The sequence below is a fragment of the Cyanistes caeruleus genome, chromosome 1, assembly GCF_971803275.1.
Source record: "Cyanistes caeruleus chromosome 1, bCyaCae1.hap1.1, whole genome shotgun sequence".
NCBI classification, from domain to species: domain Eukaryota; kingdom Metazoa; phylum Chordata; class Aves; order Passeriformes; family Paridae; genus Cyanistes; species Cyanistes caeruleus.
In genome coordinates this window covers 28,875,784-28,900,778 of record NC_141701.1, presented here as the reverse complement: position 1 = coordinate 28,900,778, position 24,995 = coordinate 28,875,784, and the positions used below count along the sequence as shown (strand labels likewise).

Genomic DNA, 24,995 nt, shown 5'->3' with positions numbered 1-24,995 from the left:
GTGTGACTGTGTGTCTGTGTGTCTGTGTGCCTGTCTGTGTGTCTGTGTGTCTGTGTGTCTGTGTCTGTGTGACTGTGTGTGTGTCTGTGTGTCTGTCTGTGTGTCTGTGTGTTTGTGTGTCTGTCTGTGTGTCTGTGTGTGTGTCTGTGTGTCTGTGTGACTGAGTGTGTGTGTGTGTGTCTGTGTGACTCTCTGTGTGACTGTGTGTCTGTGTGTCTGTGTGTGTGTCTGTGTGTGTGTCTGTGTGTCTGTCTGTGTGTCTGTGTGTCTGTGTGACTGTGTGTCTGTGTGTCTGTGTGTCTGTGTGCCTGTCTGTGTGTGTGACTGTGTGTCTGTGTGTGTGTCTGTGTCTGTGTGACTGTGTGTCTGTGTGTGTGTCTGTGTCTGTGTGACTGTGTGTGTGTGTCTGTGTGTCTGTGTGACTGTCTGTGTGTGTGTCTGTGTGTCTGTGTGTCTGTGTGTCTGTGTGTCTGTGTGTGTGTCTGTGTCTGTGTGACTGTGTCTGTGTGTCTGTGTGTCTGTGTGACTGTCTGTGTGTGTGTCTGTGTGTCTGTGTGTGTGTCTGTGTGTGTGACTGTGTGTCTGTGTGTCTGTGTGTCTGTGTGTGTGTGTGCGGGCGGAGGGCGGGCAGTGCCGGGGCGTGCTCGCTCTTGCCGCGGCCGCCGCGGGCGGGACTCGCCGGGCGGGGGCTCGGCGGGGCCGGGGCCGGGGCCGGGGCGCGGCGGGAGCCCCATTGGCTCTTCCCGGCAGCACATGTTGTCTGCCCGGCTATAAAGCCGGCCGCGGCCTCGCTGCAGCCCGTCCTTCTGCCTTCACGTTTCTACAGAGACGCCGTCAGCTCCAGCGCCGCCATCGCCATGGCCATCGACGCGTTTTTGGGTAAATGGTGCCTCGTCTCCAGCGAGGGCTTCGAGGAGTACATGAAGGAGCTGGGTAAGAAGCCGGCGGCTCCCCGCCCCCGGGAGGGATGCCGGGATGCCGTCCCAGGGATGCGCTGTCGCTGCCGGCCGGCGAGGCTCTGTCCAAGGTCCGCGGCGAACGCGGTCCCGGAGCCGGGCCGAGGGTGGGATGCAGCCCGGCCGTGAGCCACGGCTGGGCGGCGGCTGCGGGGACGATGCCGGGATTCTCCGGGATGCGGCGCCGGGGGCTCCGCGCCCGCTCGGCTCGGCTCGGGGAGCGCTGGCCGGCAGCAGACCTTTCCTCGCGGGAGAGCTGCCGCCTCTGCCTCCGCGTCCTGAAGATGTCAGCGACCCTTTTTGCATCGTAATTGCCGTGAGGCAGGTGCCGGCACCAGCAGGCACCTCCCCGCCGCCGCCTCCCTCCGCAGCGGCCGGGATTAGCAGCCGGTGCCCGCAGCCCGGCTGCGATTAGGCCGGTTCGCCCCTCCCTCGCCGGTGGTGGCCGGGGCGGGGAGCCGGGGCTGCCCGGGCGGCGGCTGCGGGCGCTCGGCGCTGCCCGGCCGGGAGCGCGGCGGGAGCCGCACGGCAGCGCCGCAGCGGGGCTGGGCTGGGCTGGCTCATCCCGCCCGGGGCGGCCGCACACAGACCTGCTGAGCCGGGGCTGCCTCCCCGTGCAGTCACCTTGGGTGTCCCCGCCCGAGAAAGCCAAACTGGATCAGCTGCCCGTGGGTAATCGGCTGCCCTGCCGGAGGCTCTTTGCGTGTTTTCTTCTGTGGGTAGTAGCACCTTTATCTCAAGGGGATGGTCCTGGCTTGTTATCCCTGCATCCAGGTTGCCCTACATTTTTTTGCAACACGAAGTTACCGGATGAAGACCACACCTAACAGACAAGGAGCCACATCTGCAAGCTCTGATTCACCACTTTCCTGTGGGCATCCTGGCTGACAGGTGATAGATACCTCGCCGTGTCTATATGGCCCAGGAGCTATTATTTTTTGGCAATTTATACACAGATGAAAGCCATGATATTTTCTCAAAAGATAGAAGATGTAGCCTTATCTTTAGAGGGAAGAGAAGAACGAATTTAGGTATTGCATTCTTCATGTAAAGTACAAAAAAATCACTGCATTTACACTCTGCAGATAGCGGTGGCTGTAATTATATTTTGGGAGGCCTGTCAGTCAGTATGTGATATATATGATGTGAAAAAGCCTTTTGGACTGAAGTCTTTGGGAGACTTTGGAGGGAATTCAAGAATTTTAGGTTCAGCTTGGTTGAGCCATGGATTAGGATGCCTTGGTGATTATGTCCAATGGCCAGACCTAGGCGTGTGCCAGGTTGCAACTTCAAAGTAGAAATTAGGTGCTGCAACTGCAGAGCACCTCCCATGTGTAGGCAGCAACAGACATGTTTGGTTTTAGATTGAAATAATAAACCAGTCACTTTTCCATTTTACATTTACAATTTAGGCAATTAAATTTGTACCAAGTCACATTTTAGGAGCCAGTCATTTACTGGATTTCACCCTTACTGGCTACTTGTGAAACTCTCTGCCTTTGATCTTATTGATGCACCATAAATGAGACTACACTCATGAGATTCTGCTCATTCTGTGTAAAAGAACATTTGAGGACAAAGAAGTAGGAATTTCACTTCTTGCCATATGGAAGACATGCAGCTCATCTCTGTTTAGTTGGATCCCAAGCTGTAGCTGATCAAATAACTCCCTGATTACTCTGGCCTGGACTACAGCAACAGAATGTTTGTGTAGGTTACTGTGGCAATGATTTCCAGTTCTGATCAGAAATGCTGGACTGAGGATAACTTTTTTTCTCTGTGACCTCAAGCTTAAGGCTCAGTCCTGGAATCTCGTTTGAGTCTGGGAAGTATTTCCCTCTCAAAGACTCAGCCCTTACCTCCACGTACCAGGGGAGTGCTGTGCTGATACGTGACAACATTTTTTAACCACACCAGTTGCAGAACCCAGGCGCTCACTGACTTGGTGGTACTTTCTGCCCCGTTTGGTTGCATATCACTTTGTGGTTCAGATATGCACTTACCAGTTCGATGGATTCATGTTTGTTGCTTGCTGCCCTCTCACTTGTATTTTCATCCTTCAAATCAAAAAGATTCAAGTAAACCCCCCCAAACAGTGTATGCAGGAGCTGATAGCAGGTGAATCTGAAGAGTTTTGAGGGCTGCTGTCTCCAGATCATGAATTTTCAGCCATTTGCAAATTGCTCATTTCTCCATTTCTGTCTTTTGCATGTGTGTAAGCACTATTTTTTATGATAATGATTTGCTAATTCACAACTCCATACTTCCTAAACAGGATGTAAAAGATGAAGTTTAATTTAAAATGGCATGTTTGCAATTGTGTACAAATTAATGGAAGGGTATTTATTGAGTTTGAATCAAGTGGATTAATCTGGCAATTAAAAATAATTTGTAGAATTCTTAAAGTGTTCAGAATTTCAAGAGAATGATTTTATTTTAGTTTAAGCTTTTGTATTTGTTTTCCTGTTTGCTCTTTATTTCTGTTTGAAAAAAAAAAAAAAATCAGTGCCAAGTTTTGGGATATCTACAAATCCTCTAGAGGGCAAAATACATTTAACTTTAGTTCTCTGAGGAAACAAAAGGGTAACTCTGCAAATAAGCTTTGGAAAATTTAAAACATCCTCTTTCTTTGTGGCTCTTGAGCTTTGATTCTCAAGTGTACTTAAGTGCCTAATTAAATGGGAATTAGGTGTTTGAATTCTTGTGTGGCCCTAAGCCTCAGGGTTTAACTGCCTTTGTGACACTCTGTGCCTCTCGCCTTGCAGGTGTGGGTATGGCTATGAGAAAAATGGGAAGCATGGCCAAACCAGACGTTTACATCATTAAGGATGGGGACACAATCACCATGAAAACAGAAAGCACCTTCAAAACTTCACAGTTCAGCTTCAAGCTTGGTGAGAAATTCGAGGAAAATACATTAGATGGCAGGAAAACTCAGGTCAGTATACTAGACTTTCTGTTAAAAAAAGGCAATTCTTTCGGTGCTTTACAGAGGGAAATGCTATTTTAAAACTGGTTTTTAATATCCACTCTAGCAATGCTTTATCTGATGAGCAATTGTCTCTGCAAGTCTCATTGATTTTTTTTATTTTTTTTTAACATGGATTTAGCAAATTCCAAACAGGGAAAATGCTGAAATCAATAGTCTTGTGTATTTTGCCGTTTTCATTTTGTAGCAGAAGCATTTTTTTAGTAAAACTAACAGACCTCTAAATCCCTGTTAAAGCCAAATGCCACTTCATTTGAAGCCTGTGGAAAAAAATGCCATTGATGTTTAATCAGAGGCAATTCAGCCCTAGGGTTAACCTTTCTGCTGTGTCTCATATTTGCATAACAAGAGAGCCTGGTTCAGTGTGGGGTGGGATCACAGACTGCAATGCAACCATGTGAATTATAGTCACTAAACCCCAGTTTTAGAAGGCAAAGAGTTTCTCCTTGCCGCCTAGTAGGGAGAATATTTATCCCAAAGGAGGTAATACACAAAGGATACATCTCATTTCCTTGTGTGAGCAATCTCTGTTTATCACCCCCCTCCCTCCAGCCACACACTTTCAGTTCATCTATTACTGCAAAATCAGATAAATGCTACACAAAAGCTCAAAGCCCATGTAACAAAGAGATGAGCAGAGAACATCTGCTGGATGCTGTCAAAGGTCTGTCTGATGCAGAAATGTGTCAAAGCAGTGAGTGAATGTTACTGTACAGTGAGTTAGTTACTGTAAGAAGAGGGTTGATAATGTTTAAGATAATTTCTGGCTTTGTAGTTGTCAATGATAAAATTATTTTTGAGTGAACTGGGGTGGGAATCTTTCATTTGGAATAAGGTGTTGAAAAGCCTCAGTGCTGCCCAAATGTCATGGGAAAAATATTGATGGTCAGGTTCTTCTTTCAGACCCTTGTCAGCTTAAAAGATGATGGGTCATTGATTCAGGAGCAGGAATGGGATGGCAAGAAGACCACAATAACAAGGAAGCTAGTGGATGGACAACTGGTGGTGGTGAGTTCAGTCCCACTTTCTGATCCCCAGGTGCTGCTGGTTGGTAGCCTGAAATGTTAACTCTTAATGTGTCTTTTTTCCCCTGTTGATCTGCCCAAAATAAATCCATCTTTTTATCTTCTAGGAATGTGACATGAATGGTGTCAAGTGTGTTAGAGTCTACCAGAAAGCATGAGGACATCTTCAGGTTCAGTAGGAACTTGCTGCAAACAACTCAGTTCAGTGGACAGAGCTCCTTTTCACTCCTTATTTTCCTTTTCCCCGTTTTCTAGTATTTCAATGGACTGAGTAGCTGAGTGCAATTCTTTTTAAAGGCCGTGATGTAACTATTATGTAACTATTCTGAAGTTAGGCTATTAAATAAAATTGTTGAATATATGAAGTGGAAACGTTGTTACTATAGTGGAATTTTAAGTGAGGCTTCATAAAAACAGATCTGGTTTTAGGGTCTACTACAATCTGCCTTCAGCACAAGACAAGCCAATATATTGCAAACAGCTCTAATTTCTAAAACAGTAAAATCCTTGATTGGAACAACTCCACAGCCCAAACTTTGAATGCTTTTTCTAACCTCCATGTTACAAAGTAAATAGAATTGCCTGGGTATTACTACGAGATGAGCTAAACTGGTGTTTAAGTAGAGGAATGGATTTTCAGGCTTAGTTTGGTTTTGTGTTTCAAACCCACATTTTTCTTAATCTCAATATATATATATATATATATATATATATATATACCAATAAGCCAATGAACTTGATAAATCTAGGCAAGCACATACACACTTTCTTGAAAGGAAGCCTTATTTTAAGAAGACTTCCTAGCAAAACTCTTATTCCATGTCTAGTAACATTCTAAAAAATTGTAACCAAAATCTGCTGAAATACTGCCTAAAACCTAAAGCCTCATTTATTTTATTTTTTTTTAACTTGTTTGAAACACCAAGCAATGGAGTTTATATGCTTTGAAGTGCCATAATAAATAATCAGAAATATCAGTGTCTTGAGTATTACTTTTACAGTGGTTGGGAAACAGAGCCAACAATGCTATATTCTGCCAAATAGATGTCTGATGAGATAAAAATTAAAAGGTTTTAGGTGAATTTCTGTGATACCAGACAACTATGTCCTAAAAGTGAAACCATTTGGTGACAAGAATGTTTCCATGAATTCAGTAGCCTGGGGGATCATGCAATTACACAGGTCCTGTTTGCTGCATCTGTCATTGAAGAACCAATTTTTACTTCTGAGATTGTAGCTGCTCAATGCAGTTATCATCCTACTGTGCTTACTCAAATACAAAAATCTGTTATTTTGTGTTCATTCTGCTAACAATGGAAAGCGACTTTTTCCGTAATTTTGGACCATTTATCCTTTTATGACTACTTATGGTGTCATCCCCTTTACCTCTGTCCTCAGAAAGCATTTCCCTCTGGAGAATATTTCTCGCAATTTCTTTCCATGGCTCCTTTTTGGGTTGTCAATTTTCACATTATTTTCTAGTGGTATTTTTCATCATTTTAAAATGAACCCCAAAGACTAAGTGTAGTCTTACACAGACATTAGAAATAGAAGGAATCTACCCATAGAAGTAATACGGAAAACAAAGTGATCTGATAAGGGATCTACTAAACTGCATCAGGCGTGATATGAAAATCCTGCCTCCTTTCCTAAAGACAGTGTTGCTGTTTTCAACTGGGCATTAAGCCCTCTGTGGGGTCACTGCTCTATCACTTACCCCTGCTCATTTACTCCTGATCCTGGCTAGTGTTAATTGTTTATCTTTCATTTGAATGGAAAAACAGTCCAATGTCTTTCATAGGACATCCGTTGTGATTACAATGAGATCACTTCTTGTAAAACAAAAGGCAGAAGAGTGTCTTTTTAGAGTGATTTCCTTTGGAAACAAGGCTTATAAAGTCTGTGTATCTGTGCTCTCCAAATTTCAGCCACATGTGAAGAAGAGGCTAGAGGTCCCAAAGATAACTATTCCACAAATGTTATGAAAATAGGCGTCCTGATGAAAGAGATGGACCATTAAAGTACCTTGATGATGGAAAGACTGCACACGGAAGTGACACTTTATTTGACATTAAATGGAAGAAAAACATATCTAGGTCTCTTGGCACACATAAGAAGTTTTCTTAAACAGAAGCTGACCAATGATAAGAGGTAGATAAAGAGGAAAATGGAATTCTTTAGAGCTAATTCTCCAGAACTACTTAGTCTCACATATTTATTTGCTTTATTTTGATAGCTCCAGCCTCAGTTGCCAGTAACTTCAATGTAAGTATAATGAGACCCAGAACTACCATATATACAACCTGTTTGTGTTAGATTAGACCATACACTTAAAATGACAATTGCTTTATACTACTGCAAGCCAAGATTTATGATGCTCAAGACTTGAGAATATATTTAGTTTCCAGTTTCCTCCCATTATTTATTATACTAGTAAAAAGCTTCACTCTTCATGAGTTTATATGCACAAGCATTCTCATCAGTGCAAAATAGCCAGTTGTCCTGACATTTGAATAATTTGAATAACTGTAGTTCACTGTATCACATCAGAAGGCAGAAAATAAGACTTCTGAGTAGAACTGAAAAAGAGGTTGTGCATTATCCAGCCAGGACTGCTTTATAATGCTAAAGAAATAAATAAGGCGACAAGATTTGTTGTGACATTTTAGTACATTTTTTTTAAAATACTTTGGAGGGATGAAAGAATCTCAAAGAGAAGCAGTGACCAAAACACATTAATTTAAAGACATATCTTTAAATTATATCTTTAAATCTCACTGTCTTCTCAAATTGGTGTAGTTCTGCTGTTTACAAGGAAGAGGCTGCTGTTTATATTGTTCGTTTTTTTGTTTGTTGGTGAGTGGGTGGCTAAGTGGGAGTTTTTTTGGTAGTGAAATGGGATAAAGGAGTAGAAAATGAAGTTGTTTAGTAATTTAGGTCTGATATTCCACCACATTAGGGAAGTCTCTTGTTTGAGCTTTCCAGGAACACTAATGAGATGGCACTGTGCTTTGTGGAGAGTGTGCTGTCTCTGTATAATGCTCAGACTGTTAAGGATTTTCCTGTTATGGTTTGGTATTATGATTTATTTCAAAATTGTTATCCTACTCTGCCTGCCGTCTCTGAAATTAATACTGGCTTTTCCTCTTCCTCTCCCCTTCCTATCTCACACATGCCCTCCAGATCAAAGTTTTTTAAAAAACAAAGTCAACAGTAGGAAACCTCAGTTTTCTGAGGATATGATTCCACTGATAGCTGTCAGCTGTTCAGAAAGAGAGGAGTGCTTATTTCTTCAGGTGTGAAGATTAAGTGTAAGGAAGACAGTTTGGCTCTTCCATTGGCCATTTGGGCTATATTAACTGAGACTCAAACATCTGAAAAGCAAATTAATCCTTGAATAGGCACTCTTACTTTTTTTTTTTCAGGTTAAGACTTAAAAATCTTGTATTGTATAAAGCATGTTATCCACTTCCACATCATATTATGTGCTATGAATTCTGTTGCTTCATAAAGCAGTCCATTCAAAGTAACTCTTATTAAGGTCAGATGCTGAAAATAAGTGCCCTGTAAATGTTTATTTGGATCCTAAGGGAGACCTGGGTCTCTGCCCAGAAGCCCCATTTCAGCTCAGCCTGGGGTGTCAGTCTATGTCTGAGCTGGTTGTCAGAGTATCAGTCTCCAGCTCAGATATCTTCAGATTTTACACAAAAATTCATTAAAACTAATTTCTGTGAAGGAACTACCATATTATTTATATTCTACATAAAATGGTTTAACAAAAATAAAAACAGTAATGCAGACCAGTTCCACTCAGACCTTTGCTGGTGATTCCTTTCCTGCCTGAGTATGTGCTGACACAATGAATGGATTAGAAAGCTTTGCAGTGTGTTGATTATTTGTGACTGTAGGGAAAAAAATCCCAGTGTGAGAGTGGGTGGGAGTAAGTTAACATATATTAATTATTCTTTGATGCCTAATTTCAGTCCCATTGTTCAGCCCCTGAGAGGATTTAGCACTATTTTCTTAGGTTTTGGAGAAAATCCAGCATCTGTGTAAACACATTTTTGTCCCATGGTTCTTCTAGCTTTGGCTTTTCAGCCCTTGTACATCAAATTAAGTTTTTGTTGACACTTCCCAGAATGGTTTTACTTCATACTATTATTTCAGAGGAAAAGGAAACACTATGAGAGACCCTGCTCCCAAGAGTGAATTTGGTTTCCTTTCCAGCAAAAATGTTTTTAAAATCAATTCCCTCTACCAGGTGGTCTTAATTATATTCTGAAGATATTTACATGTGAAGTTCATTATAGTTTCAGAAGAAATGTAAAGTTTCTGCAATACATGCAACCTAGAACCAGTTTCAGATAACGTCTTACAAAAATCTGCTGAATCTCAAAGAGTATTGTTGACACTTTAAAATAAATAACATGTTTGTCATTAAACATAGATGTGCACTTTGAAATTAAATACCAGAGGACAAAATATCCCAGTCTGAGGACCATGCATACCACTTGTCTAGGGTTGGACTTTTTGCTCCCCCAGGCAGGGCTCTGGTTCCCTTGGGAATTCCTGCTTGAAATCCTTGAGTCTGCCTTCAGAAGAGGTGTTAGATAAGGGTGAGCTCATTGTGCAGTGCAAGTGTCCAACAGAAAAGTGGGGGACTGGGTGCAGTTTTAAAGCTGGGAAGGCAGTGAGCTGCTGCTGCATATCCCAGGGGTGTTCTTGTTCTGTGGCTTGAATGTCTGTGGCATGTTCTTCTGGGGCCCTGTGATAAAGTCCTGTGTGGTGATCAGCAAATTCAAAAGCATACAGAATAGGATAGCCTGCATGGCTTGACCTCAAGGAAAACCTTGAACTGAGGTCAGAGAGTCCATGACAGGGAGTTTCTGGAATCTCCTAGAGTACAAAGGCTCCTTGAGTACATGGTAAATTGAGCTGAAGGCAACTTGGATTGACTCTTCACTCTAGAAGTTATGGCCAGGCCTTGTTATGGCAATTTAATTCTATAAGTAGCAGTAGAGTATACCTGTAGGAATTATTCCTATTTTATTGGGTAGTGTAATTAAGGGAAAATATTAATACTATCTCTTAAATTGAGTAAAGCAGTATCTGATGATCGGGTTTGCTCTGAGTGCTTTTTATTGTCTCATCTCATTCTCCTAAACCGCCTTGCTTTGTCCAGGTTGCAAAAAGTTCAGAAAACAAGATGTTTCTATTCTTTGACATTAATATTTTTCTGTTGGTGAGATGCAGAATGAAAATGCAAGGTGCATTTCTCTGCTGGGGGTATTGTTTCAATGACTGTATTCTTACTGCCCACTTCATGGAATACAGTCCTGAAAAGGACTAGCTTAACTGTTGGCTGCTTTTCTTAAACCGTGACAGGGTAAAGGAAGCCAATTGAATAGAACAGAAATCACAGATGCCTCAGTGCCTTAACATCCTCACTTCTCTTTCCCCTTGTTGTTAACAGTCCATGCTTATCTGGGCCTGAGCATTATCCTTCTGTATGCTCACTTTCTTCAGAAAGATTATTCTTTTTTTCCTGTTTTTAAAAAAGATTACCAGCTCACTCAGACTTAGATTCCAAACATCCAGCTGTTGTGGTAAACTGGAACAGGGATTAAGAAGAATAAGAATTAATATGTGTATCTTTCCCAGTCTTCCCCTTTTTATTTTTTTTTAAGCTTGCTTTCTTCACTCTGTTTTTCGGTACCAAGAGAATGATGAAAAGTAGGTGCACGACTTTCCACTCCAACTGCATGCAATGTTATCCATGGCAGTCATCTTAAAAGTCTGATTTTAATGCAGTAAATGTCTAAGCAATATTAGCCAGAGGTTTAATTGTTTCCACATGCTCTTTGTTCTTATGCTTGTGCTGAAGTGGTTTTAAGCAGAATTTTCTGCAGTATTTAATCAGTATAGTCCTGACCTAAGAAAATAGATAGATATGTGTTTACCCAAAAAGCCAATCTCTGCTGAATTAATTTTTTTAAAATAGTGACAGTGTTGCTAATTTCTGAATGTTATTTGTGATAATCAAATGAAGTAAACAACTTAATCTGAAAACTTCATCTGTTTCCTTTATTAATCTGTCAGCTAAAGCTTCACAATTCTGGACAAATTTCATCATATCTGGATGGAACTGGAACTCAAGTTTCAAGTCGGAATGCAAAAATTTATAGCTTAATTTTTGATTTCTGTCTCATTTTTATCTTAATTTTCAGAGTTCTGAGATTTTCCCTCATGTTTTAGATCTGCTCCCAGTTAGTCATATCTGTCAAATCCCTGTGATCAATGTTTAAGACACAGTCACAAGTCTGCAGAGGAGAAGGAAGGAACAATTCAAATTAAATATACTTTCAAATACGGTTTAATATAATATGATCAAAATAACAAATCTGTGAAGAAAGGTCTCCCCTGAGATTTTTCTGTTACAGAAAACATAAATCTGAATAATTATCTATTCTTGGAAATAAAGTGTACCAAACCTCTAGGAATGTTTAAAACAGATAAAGCTCTGAAAACTCAGATCATCAGCCATAGCTCTAATTCACGTAGTTAGTTACTTATTTGGATATGGCTACATATCCCTCCTTGTCATTAAGAACACTGTGTGAGAGACTCTCCAGACATCTACTGGAATTTCCCTTTCCCCCAGCTGATAATCCTTTTGGTCAGCTGTGTCTTTGTTCCACTATAATTGACTGTTTTCTTAGAGATACAATAAAATTCCTTTGTCTATTTAGTGAGATTTCTCTGGTTGTGTTGTGCTCATGTATTTAAATTTCAGGAGATGCTTTGCACTCTTCCATAATTTCTTCTATAGATTTTACTAGAGAGTTAACTTCTGCTTTGAGGCTGAATCATACTGACTTGGATTTCTGGGCTGGATTCCTGCTGACATCAAGAGCTAAGTGCATTTATTAGAAAGGTGCTGAGAGCATCTTGTGAAGCAACAGCCATTGATATCAATGGAAAGCCTTGCATTACTACAGTATGATTGGATTAGGCTTTAGTAACTGAAAACTAATATCAGAAATCAAGAATGAATAATTAATTTTAAGAAACATTACTGACTCTTTAAATTATAAAAATTTCCTTCTTGATGTTTGTAATACTTATGATGGGAATAGAGTTCACTGGGAACACAATTTGAGTGGCACATAAAGTTAGATAAATTCATATATTCACTTTTTTATTTTGAAGAAACTAATATTTACAGCAGAAAGGAGAGATCACTGCTGCTGGTATGGTTTTATTATGCTCTCACTGTCTTATTCTTGGAATAAAGAGTAGCACGTGGAGAAGTAAATGTATTTTATTCTCTTTATGGTACTCTTATTTAATTACCTTATTACTGAGAAAATATTTCCCTTACTTGCCTTCAATAGTATCAACAAATTTTAGTAGGAAGGCTGTGCAGTTGCATCAGAATATTCAGTTAACTTTTCACTGTTAACTTTGTTCTTTTTTTTTTTCTTTAATTTAATGCTTGTTTGGATATCTTTTGAAGAATACACCAATAAAACATGTTGAATACCATGCCTGTATAGTTACTTCATGTCACAGAAAAGAAGGCTGTAATTAATTTTTCATTACCTTATACAATGGGCTGTTATCCTTGCAAGTCTTGAAATTATCTTGATGTAATAAAATGTCAGTTATTTAATAAGCAGAGCAACTTTCTTTGCATGGTAAGTTGCATGTAGATACATCAAGGAGGAAAAGGAAAATGTTATGCTATGTTAGCACTGTGAATCCAATGGATTTGGAAAAGCCAGAATCATTTAGTGTATAGGTCTCATTGCCAACAAAATTGTGCTGTATGAGGTATCTCTTATGATTCCAATTGTTCATTGAAACATACACTTGGATGTAATTTGATGTCATTTCAGATGTTGAGAATAATAGGTTGCATGAATAAAAGCATGATTTTATTAACACAAGTACTCTTAATATTGAAGCCAAGAAGAATGACAGCAATTTCCCCATGTGATGTGCACTTCAGAGGTGCATTTTACAGGTACAATTCTTGTAGGGCAGAGCAGCATAACCTCTATTTTTATTACTTTGCCTTTCTATCAAATAAAACTGTGTTTCTTGAGAATTCTGGTGTGCCTTAGAAGGTATTGGTTTATCTAATGACCAGTGCTTGATTTGGCCAACCATACAGTTCTCCTTCAGATGCAGTCCCCTAAGTACTCACTGATCCCCAGAAGTAAAATAACATGTACTTTTCAAGGGTTTTACTTACACAAAAGGAAAAAATTGCAAGGAACTGGTAAGCAATCATGGCAGATCTTCTGGCCCCTTTTCATCCTTTGGTGAGGCTAGGTCTAGCATTTTTACATAGTGAAAGGACTCTTTAAAAGCTAAGTTTGATCACTGTACTGATTTTGCTCCTTTATATTAGAGGGTTTAAAAGGTTTTTGATTGTTTCTGTTCTGTAACAAGATGGATTTAGTGAAATTAATTCAACTTTCCCTTTTCATAATTCTGTAAAAGTTAATATTCTCACTTTGGTAGTAGAAGAATTTCCAAAGGATTCTTTATGAGTATTTAATGTTCTACTGCTCTACAGTAGATTTATTCTAAATATCAAAAGAAGTTTAAATCTGAAAGTACTCAGATGCTAAGCTCAAATATAACTGTGCAAATGAAGTTTTATTCTACTGAAGCCAAATATATAATTTTATTTTTTGTGGAATGACTCTGGATTTGACAGTCTCCTACTTTCTTGTATGTGTTGCAATATTTTGCTCTTTCTTTATTACTCCTCTCCTCTCCTCTCCTCTCCTCTCCTCTCCTCTCCTCTCCTCTCCTCTCCGAACCTCTCCGAACCTCTCCGAACCTCTCCGAACCTCTCCGAACCTCTCCGAACCTCTCCTCTCTGAACCTCTCCTCTCCTCTCTGAACCTCTCCTCTCCTCTCCTCTCTGAACCTCTCCTCTCCTCTCTGAACCTCTCCTCTCCTCTCCTCTCTGAACCTCTCCTCTCCTCTCCTCTCTGAACCTCTCCTCTCCTCTCTGAACCTCTCCTCTCCTCTCTGAACCTCTCCTCTCCTCTCTGAACCTCTCCTCTCCTCTCTGAACCTCTCCTCTCCTCTCCTCTCTGAACCTCTCCTCTCCTCTCTGAACCTCTCCTCTCCTCTCCTCTCCTCTCCTCTCCTCTCCTCTCCTCTCCTCTCCTCTCCTCTCCTCTCCTCTCCTCTCCTCTCCTCTCCGAACCTCTCCGAACCTCTCCTCTCCTCTCCGAACCTCTCCTCTCCTCTCCTCTCCGAACCTCTCCGAACCTCTCCGAACCTCTCCGAACCTCTCCTCTCCGAACCTCTCCTCTCCGAACCTCTCCTCTCCGAACCTCTCCTCTCCGAACCTCTCCTCTCCGAACCTCTCCTCTCCGAACCTCTCCTCTCCGAACCTCTCCTCTCCGAACCTCTCCGAACCTCTCCTCTCCTCTCCATCCAGGTATTCTTAAAACATTTCACAAATGGAGATCCCACATTCTTCTGTGGCAATATTATTCAAATATTACTAAGGAAGAAGATAGGTCCCCCTTGTTGCCCTGCCCTCTATTTCATAAGCTACTGGGGGTGCCAATACACTGATTAAGGTCTTATTATTATTCTTCGCAATTAGACAAATGCTTTCTTGGCAACCCTTCCTCAAGATTTTTTGCTCCACGGTTTTTGTCTTTCTTACAGGCTCTGCCTGAACACGCAGGACAACTCTGTCTGGCTTTCTGCTATGTGCATTGTTGACAATGAGTAGGGACTGATAAGGTCCTACTATCAAACTGATTGTTTCTCCAGGTCCTGTTTACTCTGGTTTTACGTAATGCAGAATTCATTCAGAGTTGGGATGTACCACAGCAGCATGCTGAGGCTGCCCCTGTCACTGCTGCTGCTGTGCCCTGTGCAGTGACTCTGCTTCTCTGCTGACCCAGGGGGTCATAATTTCTTGGCTCCCTGCAAGCCTCAGGATTCACGTGGGAAAATGGGAGTGTGGTGCTGAGTGGAATGAATCAATCCAGATTCCATTTTTAACTGCAGTTATGCTGTTTAGGTTGGGATGAAGAAACATATGGTCCTTTAGAAAATCCTGAAGAGTTTCACCATCTGATGTATTACTTTTTCCATATTAGAAGAATTTGCTTCTATCTCTGGTGGCATACAGTTTACACCTCGATTACTAGGTGAGATCTTTCTTCCTGCCTTTACACCAGCACTATAGGAAAATACTTTTATTTCTCTTAGCGAGATTTACAAAGGGACACCTAACAAAGTTCTCTTAGACAAGCACTTACAACTAAGCAGTCCAAGCAAAATTATCATTTGCAAAGTCCAAGAACAGCCTGGGGACTGATGTAGGATCTGTTCATGTAATTCTTCTAGACAAGTAATGCAGTTACTGCACTTTGAGTTCTATTCCTTTATAGAAAAACCTAGCAAACAGCATCTGATAGGGTTGTTCTCCACACCTATAACAACCGTGCCACACTGTGGAGTCAGACTTGTCCCACCAAACCTCACCTGGAGGACCATGCTGAGGTGCTTTGCTCCTGCCACGGCAGTGACAAAGGGCAGACATGGCCTGAAATGCCAGGTGGCAGTCTGAGGAGCAAACTGCCAAGTCCACTGGGAACACACTTTGTTGTCCTCCAGAGATGTACAATGGTACTGCCTAGCACAAGAGGCCATGATGCAGCAGGAGGTACAGAGCCTTCCCCTCACCCCACAAACCTCACAGGAGTGGCGTGAATCACACAACGTGCTCCAATTCATGAGTCACACTAAGTTTATACAAACTGTATGTGGCTGGAACGGCATGCTTACAAGCTGTGTTTTAGTAGATCTGTTGTCTACCTGTGCAAAAATTGTTTAGTTGTGAAGTCAATTGTTTTTAGTTTTTGTTATCCCTGTCAAAGATCTTTAGATGGGTATTTTGTTTTAACAGACAGTGGCACAGAAATAGGCACTGTCATTAATTGACTGTGAACACCTCTCTCTGAGGAGTTTTGTGTTATGTTTTTGTTATGTTGGACTCCACTGTTTTGATTTCTGTTAGAGACTACTGAAAGCGATTGGATGTTGTTTGCTCTACCATCAAAAGCAGTTTTCTTCTAGGAATCTCCACCACAGGAGGTTCTTGAGATTTTATCCCCTTGGGTCAGTAGCTTGGGAAGCTGATGAAGAGCTTTGCCCTGCAACAGCAAGCAGGTTTTGTCTCTTTAGGTGCCAGCTCCGCATTAGCCAGCACAGTTCGTGCTGCCCTGTCCCTGCATCTGACCATGACAGGCAGTCCACTGGCTAGATGACTTCTGTGCATCAGGTGTGTGTTTGCTCTTGATCCGGACTTTTTGCGAAGTTCATAAATTCAAGGGGTTGTGTTAAGGTATTGACACAGACTTCTTCACAGCCCATCTGAGTTCTGAGCCCGTGCCTTGGGAAATGCTCACATTTTTCTTTTGAATATACAGAGTATCTTAGATGATTGAACATTACTAAGTGTCACATTTAAAGGATGATTTTGTAAAGAGACAGAAATGAGCTGGGTACAACACTTTCCCTGGTTTTCTTCATGGTGTAGAAGAATCAACAGTTTTGCTCTACCCCAGGTGTTCTTTTGATTACAGGTTGATGCCATCACCCACAGCTCCTGTGCTCACCTTTTGTTTCATGAAAAGGACTTGAGTAATTTCCTGATCACCTTACTCAAACATCTATAATCACCTAGTGCCACCCCACCTCAGAAGCGTTTCATTTAGCTGAATTTTTCCATTGTTTACATGAAGGGTTACAAAGGTTGCCCCAGACAGGTGTGCCTCATCCTCAGGGAGAAAATTTGTGTGTTTTCTTAGATTACTGTAGTAACTGTCTTCCGGTAGGGATATTGATTCCTTTCCTCCTTTGACTGACCCACCCCCTACTTCCTCTTCCTCTAGAATATTTGCATTTTTCTGCCAGGACCACTAGGTGTCACAAGTACTCACAACTAAACTATAAAGTCCTCTAAAATATTAGTCCAGACATCTTGATATTTCCCTGATCAAGGGGTTCAAGAATTTTGATATGGAACTGATGTATATTTGGGAATTTCTGGATGTAATAAAAGAGTCAGATACTTCAAGCTGGTGCTTACAGAGCAGATCCATGTTGTTTCATAGCAAACAATTTAGCATTTGAGGGAGCTATACCTATTGTGGAAGGCCTTATTTCAGCTAACCAGAGAAAACTTAAAAATGGAAGTGATCTGAAGGATCAGCAGACTGTATCTAACACAAAGAAATATGCTGGTGAAACAAGATGTACAGAAGTAGAATAAAGAAAGAGCTCCACCCTGAGTAAAGCTTATGGTTAAGAAACAGGGCAACCCTTTGGTTCTATTTAGAGGATTTTCAAACTAAAACTGAGTTTTACATTCCAGTAATGAGACATATCTTTCTTTTCTTCCCATGCCCTCCCCTGTTTCCAGCCTGTGTGTTTATAAACTAACCAATCATTCTTGCCTAGCAGTTGGAATTTTACACTATTAAAACACTAGCTGGGAGGATATATTCTCAAGCTTCCCAGTGGGAACCACAGTACACCACTAGCTAACTCTGTGGGACCCCAAGAAACTGATCTGTTCTGAAGAGGATATTTCAGTTGTTTCAAATCTCAAAAAGCCTCAACCCTATAAACATCTATCTATCTATCTATCTATCTATCTATCTATCTATCTATCTATCTATCTATCTATCTATCTATCTATCCATCCATCTATTTTTATAGGTGTTTCCATTTCCAAGTGTACTTTTCTACCTAAAAACAAGCCTCCAGCGCTCCCCCAGCACGCAGCTCATCCACCTACACATGCACTACCTGTCCTTTTGCTGCTTTTGGAGGCACGGCTCAGTGCACCATTACACTGTGCACTGAACAAGCAGCACAAAAGAATACCTTCTATGTAAATGGAGGGAAACCTAAATCTTTCCATCTAGGGCCTCAATTCAGCTGAGTCCTGTGGAAGCCACAAGCCTTTGCAGCTTCCCAGTGACATCTGCTTACATCAGTCAGGTCTGAAGCTGCAGCAAGGCAGAGAAGTGGAAGGAGATGAGCACAGATGATGATAACTACGTGTCAAAAGGAGTATGGATGAATATTAGTCTAATGACAATCCTGCTTCTGGTATAATAATCTTCAAGACCACCCTATATCTTGCAGCAGGATTCTGAAGTCACTGCAGCAGGGACTGGATTCCCTGTGTTTCTTACATCTCCAATTCCTGTAAGACCTTTCCATCAATTTCAAAAATTCTCTGTAAACTGCATGCCAATGGTTCTGTATCCTGTTATCTACCACATCACTGGACTAATTTATTCTAGCATTTTTAACTGGTTAGATAGCATAAAGGGAGATGTGTGGGAAACAGGCTTGATGAAAGATTTTAATGCTTCCATGGATCTGTTCTGAGCAGATTCAGAGATACATCTTTCCTCTTTTTCCCATATTTAAAAAAATATTTCCCTCAAAATTAGAACAATTTTATACACAGTAATTTAAAACATTACATGCAGTTAGGGGTTGTTCAAATGTGGTGTTACTGCATGACATCCAAACACACAGTATTATAAATCTGGAGTGGCCTATTATACTGTTGTTTTAAGATGGCAAGATGAGAGCATAATGGCTTTGAGCTATACCAGAAGATGAATTTAGGCACTGAAAAGTATTACACAGCTCCTGGAATAGAAAGGCATCACCCTGAAAGAAGCAAAGACTATTCACTCCTTTTCTAAACTAGTATTTCAAAGGTATAGATGTATCTGTGAATTATTTCTTACTAAACCTTCATAATGCTTACCAGTAATGCCATATAGTTCACTATCAGTCAAATTAATCATTCATTCAAGACAGCTAATTTGGTTCTAAATGCACTATTTAGAATGAATGCTGAAAATTATGAACTGTGATTAAGTAGCCACCTGCAACACCTTTATGACATTATGTTTGGTATATTGCTGCAATAATCTAAACTGTGCTTAAAGGTAGAGTTCAGTTCCAGATAATATTTTGTTATTAACCTACCATGTAAACAAATACAATCAATTATGGCAAGAGGTAATTGCAGTGTTGAATCATTTTCTTACAACACGTAAATATGTAATCAGATTGATTCAGAAAGATTTTGAACTTTACTTGTATTTAAATGAAGGTGTGTCTTGAACCATAATAGGTGCAATGACAAAGATAAGATTAGGGAGGTGCCAGCTTTCTTCTGGTGTTATATGGGTTTTAAGATACTTTTGTAACAAGGAAAGGCTTTTGTTGCCCAGCGCTCTGTGAAGGACAGGCATTTCCCAGGCAGAAATCTATGTCTGTCTCCACTTATGGGGCTGGCCTTTTTAAGGATGTTTCTTCTATTTGCCAACCAGAAACAATAATTGAAAAAAAGAGGAATGGTACATTTTGCTACCACTGGGGTGTGCCACTTAAAAGGATTATGATTTCTGCCCAGTAATTCATTCTCCTGCGGCTTCATCCGGGTCCAGCGCCCTTTCCATTCACGCGGAACATTTTGTATGTGAAAATCAAACCACTTGGCAAAATGCTGAAATCAGTCATCACTCTCTTCTTTTAAGAGATACAAAACAAAGAACGAAGAGGTGCCATTTCCTGGCCACACAAACACAGCAGTCAAAGACCAGAGGAGAGTCTGTGTGCCTGTGGGCAAGGTTCATCGCTCCTGACGCTTGCCATTTGGATGGTCCTCTGCTTTTAGCTAAGCAATTAATCTCTTTGTCTTATCAGCAGGAAATCCCCAACATTTGCAGATCAGTTCATCCTACCTCACTTGCACACCTATTTTGTAAGAGGATATTCCCCCAAGAATATGTATCTTTCTTCCTTCACTGGTGAGGTGAAGACAAGAGAAGAACCTATTTGAGTTTTGAAGGTGAGTTGAATCCCAGAGCTAGTGCACTTCATAACCCACTGAAGCATGTTTAGACTGGAGAAGAGAAGGCTTAGGGAGCACCTAAGTATGCTTACAATATTTTTGAGATTACCTAGAAAAGGGAGTCAGTCTAAATACTAACTTGGTGGGATAATGCAATGCGATTATCATAATCTGAAATAGGGCAGTGTCGAATAAAAAGAAAAATGTTTCCCCTTTGAAAACAGCCATGCAGTGTAAGAAGTTGCTCAGAGAACTCTAAGATCTCTGAGCCTGAGGACTTTGATGTCAAGAAGGATGAAGGCCCTCAGCTGCAGGGTCTGAAGACAGAGCATTTTGAGTATTTTGAGTAGGGGATTGAATGGTGACCTCCCAGAGCCTCTTCAGGCCTAAGTGAGTAGTGAGGCTGTGTTGTCTTTCATGCTGAAACATCACACAAGAGATATTATGCCCATATATCAGAGGCAGACTGTGCAGGATCTGGACAAGATATAACACAGAGAGTTGCATCAGATGTTGATAAGACACCAGGGTCAAATTTAAGTACAGCTGGCACCCCCAGGAACAGAGTTTTTGGAAGCATGTCTCTTCTTATGAGAACTTGATATGGCACAGGTGTGGTGGCTCTTGCCTTGGTGTGTGGGGAAAATGTAAGAAGTAAAATCTCTTTTGGATTATGAGTGAGAAAGAAATAAATAAATAGCACAGAAAAAAGATAGTATGCACAGGTACGTGGAAACATAACTTAAACAGATTCAAAGAATGGCTGATTGATGAGAATATAAATTAAGTAAATGGACTACATTCATTAGTTTTGAAACGAAATATTTCCTCTGAAGACAGTTGTTATGTAAGATTTTTTTTTTTAAGACTTGATCTGAAAAAAAAAAAATCAATATTTGCAACCTAGAATGAAAATTAAATTGTACTATAGGTGGAAAACTAAAAGATGTTTTAGTAACAGAGGCCAGTCAGGGAAATGTTGCACAGGCAAATGCTTGAGCCTGCTGGAAATAGGTGATATAAACTGGTATAAAGAGAATATAAATGATAGGTCACTCAACTTCTGTGAAATTTGAGAAATATTTAGTCTGTGCCCTAAATCCTGCAGCGTTACAATCTGGAGCACCCTTGGCCTTTGCCTTGGGGATACAATGAAAAGTTTGTGCATGAATTTCCCACTGGCTTTTAGAGCAGACTCGCACAATGAAAAAGAGTAAAGTCAAGCTTAGATTTTGATTTCTCAATGCATTGCTAGCATATTTCCTATTGCATGTAAATTGCACAAAAATGGCTATAAATAGAACAACTCGGTGTACAGACAAATGAGCAAGTGCTTTTAACTATTGAGGGTCATGTAATTATGTCCTTTTGCTGAGCAATAAATGAAAAGAATGCTATAAAAGGATTAGTGAGCAAGACTAGAAGACACTGACACTAATCTTCTGTATTGCTTTCAGCAAATAGAATTACTTACACATAGGCATTCAAATCCATGTTCTTATGTGTCTTTAAACATGTACTTTTATCCTCTGCATTTCTTTCTCATCAGAGGAATATAATGATAATACTTCTTTACCTCATAGGCATTTACTGGAATGCTCAGCATCAAAAAAATAGGGTCATAGAAGTAGTTGAGGGAAAAGGCTATAAGAAGAAGAGCAACTTGGTAATTTGTTTAAAAACTATGCTAATCACTTCCTTCTAGTAATTTTATTTAAAAATACAGATCCCTTCCCTACTTTCATTAGCCCCACCTTAAATGATCCACTTTGCCCCTGTACTCACTGAAATATTAATGTGGCATGCACAGAAACAGACATAGTCTGCTTTCCTGTCCTCAGATTTAGATATGGAAAACAAGGAAGTTTTTGTATTTATAATTTTTCTCTTCAGCTTTCCTGCAGGTTTCCCTTGCTCAGTACTGCCTCCAGGTACTGCTGACACACAGTCTCTGGAAACAAGGCCCAAATCAAAACTACCCTGAAAGTGCCCACTGTGAAAGGATCTTGCCTTCTCCATTTTCCCCTTTCAGTTCTGATCAGGCTGATGCCATTGTTAGCACTTCAAATGATACCTCAATAATCAAAACATAATAGGGGTATTACAATACTTACAGACGTCAAAGCATTTTCATCCAATGGAATAAAGGAGGCTACTTAACCTATATTTAGAATTTATTTTGCTCTTTTCTGTGCTGTTTGCAAGGCATTGGAAGTTCCTCCTCCAGTTTCTACCCACTGCCAGAAGCTCCTGTGATGCCATGGCCCCCTGTTTTCAGGTCAAGCCAGTGACTGAAGTTAATTACATCCTTCTTGCATGGGAGGAACCATATTAAGTTGTTGATGTTTCATTTTACTATTTTGAAATCAAAAGACCTCTGCAATCCATGGAATGCATAAGCACGCTATAAAAGTATGATGTGCAACAGTGTACACCAGTAGAAGTCCTGAACTCACTGTTGGATTAGCACCAACTTGATTAAATACAAGGTTCTTGATTCAGCTTCAAAACAGTTGCAATTGAAATGGAAAACTATAATGTTCTAAGCATCCAAGGCTTTTATGCATATCTCATAGCTTCATATCATCAGTGGATGCCCTTCTGGAGGTCATTTAGTCCAACCTGCTTCTTGAAGTAGTACCACCTTTGTCAAGTGGTACCACATTACTGGTGTCAAGTCAGCCATAGGATTTGTTTTAGCTGGGTCTTGAAGTGTCAAAGGTGGTGACTCCAGTTGAGTACACCCAGACTGATTTGTTTTTATGTGGGGCAGCAAGTAGAATGCTGTATAAGAAACATCTTCAGTTGCATTGGCTAGGCAAGGGCCAAACCCAGAAACAGGAGCTTCTCACTGTTTCCTGCAGAGAACATTTTACCCAAATCCCAGAGAGGAGTGGAGGTTTGGTAGTCAGTGATAACTATTGTAAAAGTGATATGCCACTAGGGATTGTCAAGTATCGTCTGCCCAATGTTCTTCTAGGCAAAATAAAGCTCAATGACATTTTGTAGTCAGGGTCTGTGCAAAGGTGCAGCTGTCCCCAGGTAACCTGCTTATTGCAGCTATTGCTCTCTGGTAAATACTGTTAAAAGCTATTTTTCCACTGGAGAACAGTATAAATAAATGATTATCGCAATCCCCAAAGCTGCACTAATTGCCATTAAGTGGGCTCAGAAGGAAACAGCTTACTATTATCATCCAGACAACCCACTAGAAACTACGCAGTTCTCAGTTTCTGGGAATGTGCACTTTTGGATGAATGGACAAGCAGTGCTGGCTTCTAATGCCTTATGGTGGAGGGGGCTGAATTACTGAATTGTGTGTTCCTCTGTGAAGGAAAAATGTCATTTATAATGTAGGTGTGTCACATGTAAAACTTTCAGTACTTTTCTTCAGACTCCAATTTTTGCCTTTCTGAATGCTTCTTTTGTTCCTAATGACTTTCATCTTCCTTCACAAATTCCACAAAAATTGGGCAGGAAAGATTTCTTCCAGTCAGAAAGTGCATATTCCTTAACACATTGCCTTCCATAACAAAGACAAAATTTGTGCTAAAGGTGGTATGGAAAAATGATACAGCCCCAGCACTGGATCCTCTGCATACAGAGAGAGTAAAACTGTCTGTGTTGACTTCCCAGCCACTGCCATTTTGTTGTGAGCTGCAAAGGAATCTTCTCAAATTTGCTCTCTCCATACCTTAAGCATTCAGGTTATCGCCAATTTTCTGAATCAGTACCAAAAATAGTGATGGGTTTTTTTGTCTCATTCCTAATATAAAAAGGAGTCAAAACTAAGAATACCATCTTAGGGAGACAAAAGAAGAGCTGCTATCATGTATCATGTATCTATAACCTTTTCCCAAAATTGGCCTGTGCCTGAGCCACTAAACTGAATCTGTACTACTAGATGTAATTTCACAGAATCACAGAACAGTTAGGATTTGAAGGGACCTCTGGAGATCCAGTCCAAGTCCCCTGCCAAGGCAGAGTTACCTAGAGCAGGTGACACAAGAATACATCCATGTGGGTTTCTGGGTTTTGAATATATCCATGACCTCCTGGGACAGCTGGTTCCAGTGCTCTGTCACCCCCAGTGTAAAATGAAATGAGGTGAAATTTATTTTATTTTAATTTATAGCCATTGCTCCTCATCCTTTTACTGGACATCACTGAAAACAGTCTGGCACCATCCTCTTGACACCCACATTTGAGGCATCTATATCTATCAAAAAGATTCCTCTCCAGACTAAACAGGCCCAGCTCCCACAGTCTCTCCTCATAAGAGAGAAGCTCCAGACCCCTCCTCACCCTTGTGGCGTCTGCCAGACCCTCTCCAGTAGCTCCTTGTCTTCCTTGTAGCCAGGAGCTCAGCAGTGGCCACAGCACTCCAGATGTGGCCTCGCTAGGGCTGAGCAGAGGGGAAGGAGCACCTCCCTTGACCTGCTGGCCACACTCTTCCTGAGAACCCCAGGATACCACCGGCCCTCCTGGGCACAGGGATACACTGCCAGCTGCTGGTTAACTTGTCATCAAAGAGTCTCAGGCCCTTCTCCACACAGCTGATCTCTGGTAGGTCAGCCCCCAGCCTGTGCTGGTACTTGGGGTTATTCCTCTCCCGATGCAGTACCAAACACCTGCCCCCCAGAACCTCATTTTTTCCTTCTTTCCAGTTCTCCAGTGTGTCAAGGTCCTGCTGAAAGTCAGCACAGCCTTCAGGTGTGTCAGCCATTCCCCCATTTTCACACCATCAACAAACCTATGAGGGTACATGCTGTACCTTTGTCCAGGTCATTGATAAACAAGCTCAGTAAGGCTGGACCTGGCATTGATCCCTGAGGAGCACCACTGGCTACAGAGCTCCAAGTGGATTCTGTTTTGCTGATCATGACGCTCTGAGCTCTGCCATTCAGCCAGTTCTTGATCCACCTCACTGTCCTTTCATCTGACCCACATTTCCTGAGCTTACCTAGAAGGATGTTATGGGAGACAGTGTCAAAAGCTCTGCTCAAGCGAAGGAGACAACATCCATTGCTCTCCCCTTGTCAATCCATCCTGCCATGTCGTCATAGAAGGCCATCAGATTGGTCAAG

At 41.2% G+C, this 24,995-nt stretch overlaps 1 protein-coding gene across 1 annotated transcript; it reads left to right on the top strand.

Moving 5' to 3' along the window:
* The first annotated feature begins 729 nt into the window (after positions 1–729).
* Positions 730–5,947, top strand: LOC111924610 (fatty acid-binding protein 5). The gene is made up of 4 exons (XM_086884000.1): positions 730–933; positions 3,722–3,894; positions 4,849–4,953; positions 5,078–5,947. Exons 1-4 carry the CDS (start codon positions 858–860, stop codon positions 5,126–5,128), a joined length of 405 nt encoding a protein of 134 aa, XP_086740126.1. The 5' UTR covers positions 730–857; the 3' UTR covers positions 5,129–5,947.
* The last annotated feature ends 19,048 nt before the right edge of the window (positions 5,948–24,995 follow it).

Coding starts and splice junctions, on each gene's coding strand:
- LOC111924610 (XM_086884000.1), top strand. CDS start 858: ATGGCCATCGACGCGTTTTTGGGTAAATGGTGCCTCGTCTCCAGCGAG. Junction 934..3,721: donor GGAGTACATGAAGGAGCTGG/GTAAGAAGCCGG, acceptor CTCGCCTTGCAG/GTGTGGGTATGGCTATGAGA. Junction 4,954..5,077: donor TGGATGGACAACTGGTGGTG/GTGAGTTCAGTC, acceptor TTTATCTTCTAG/GAATGTGACATGAATGGTGT.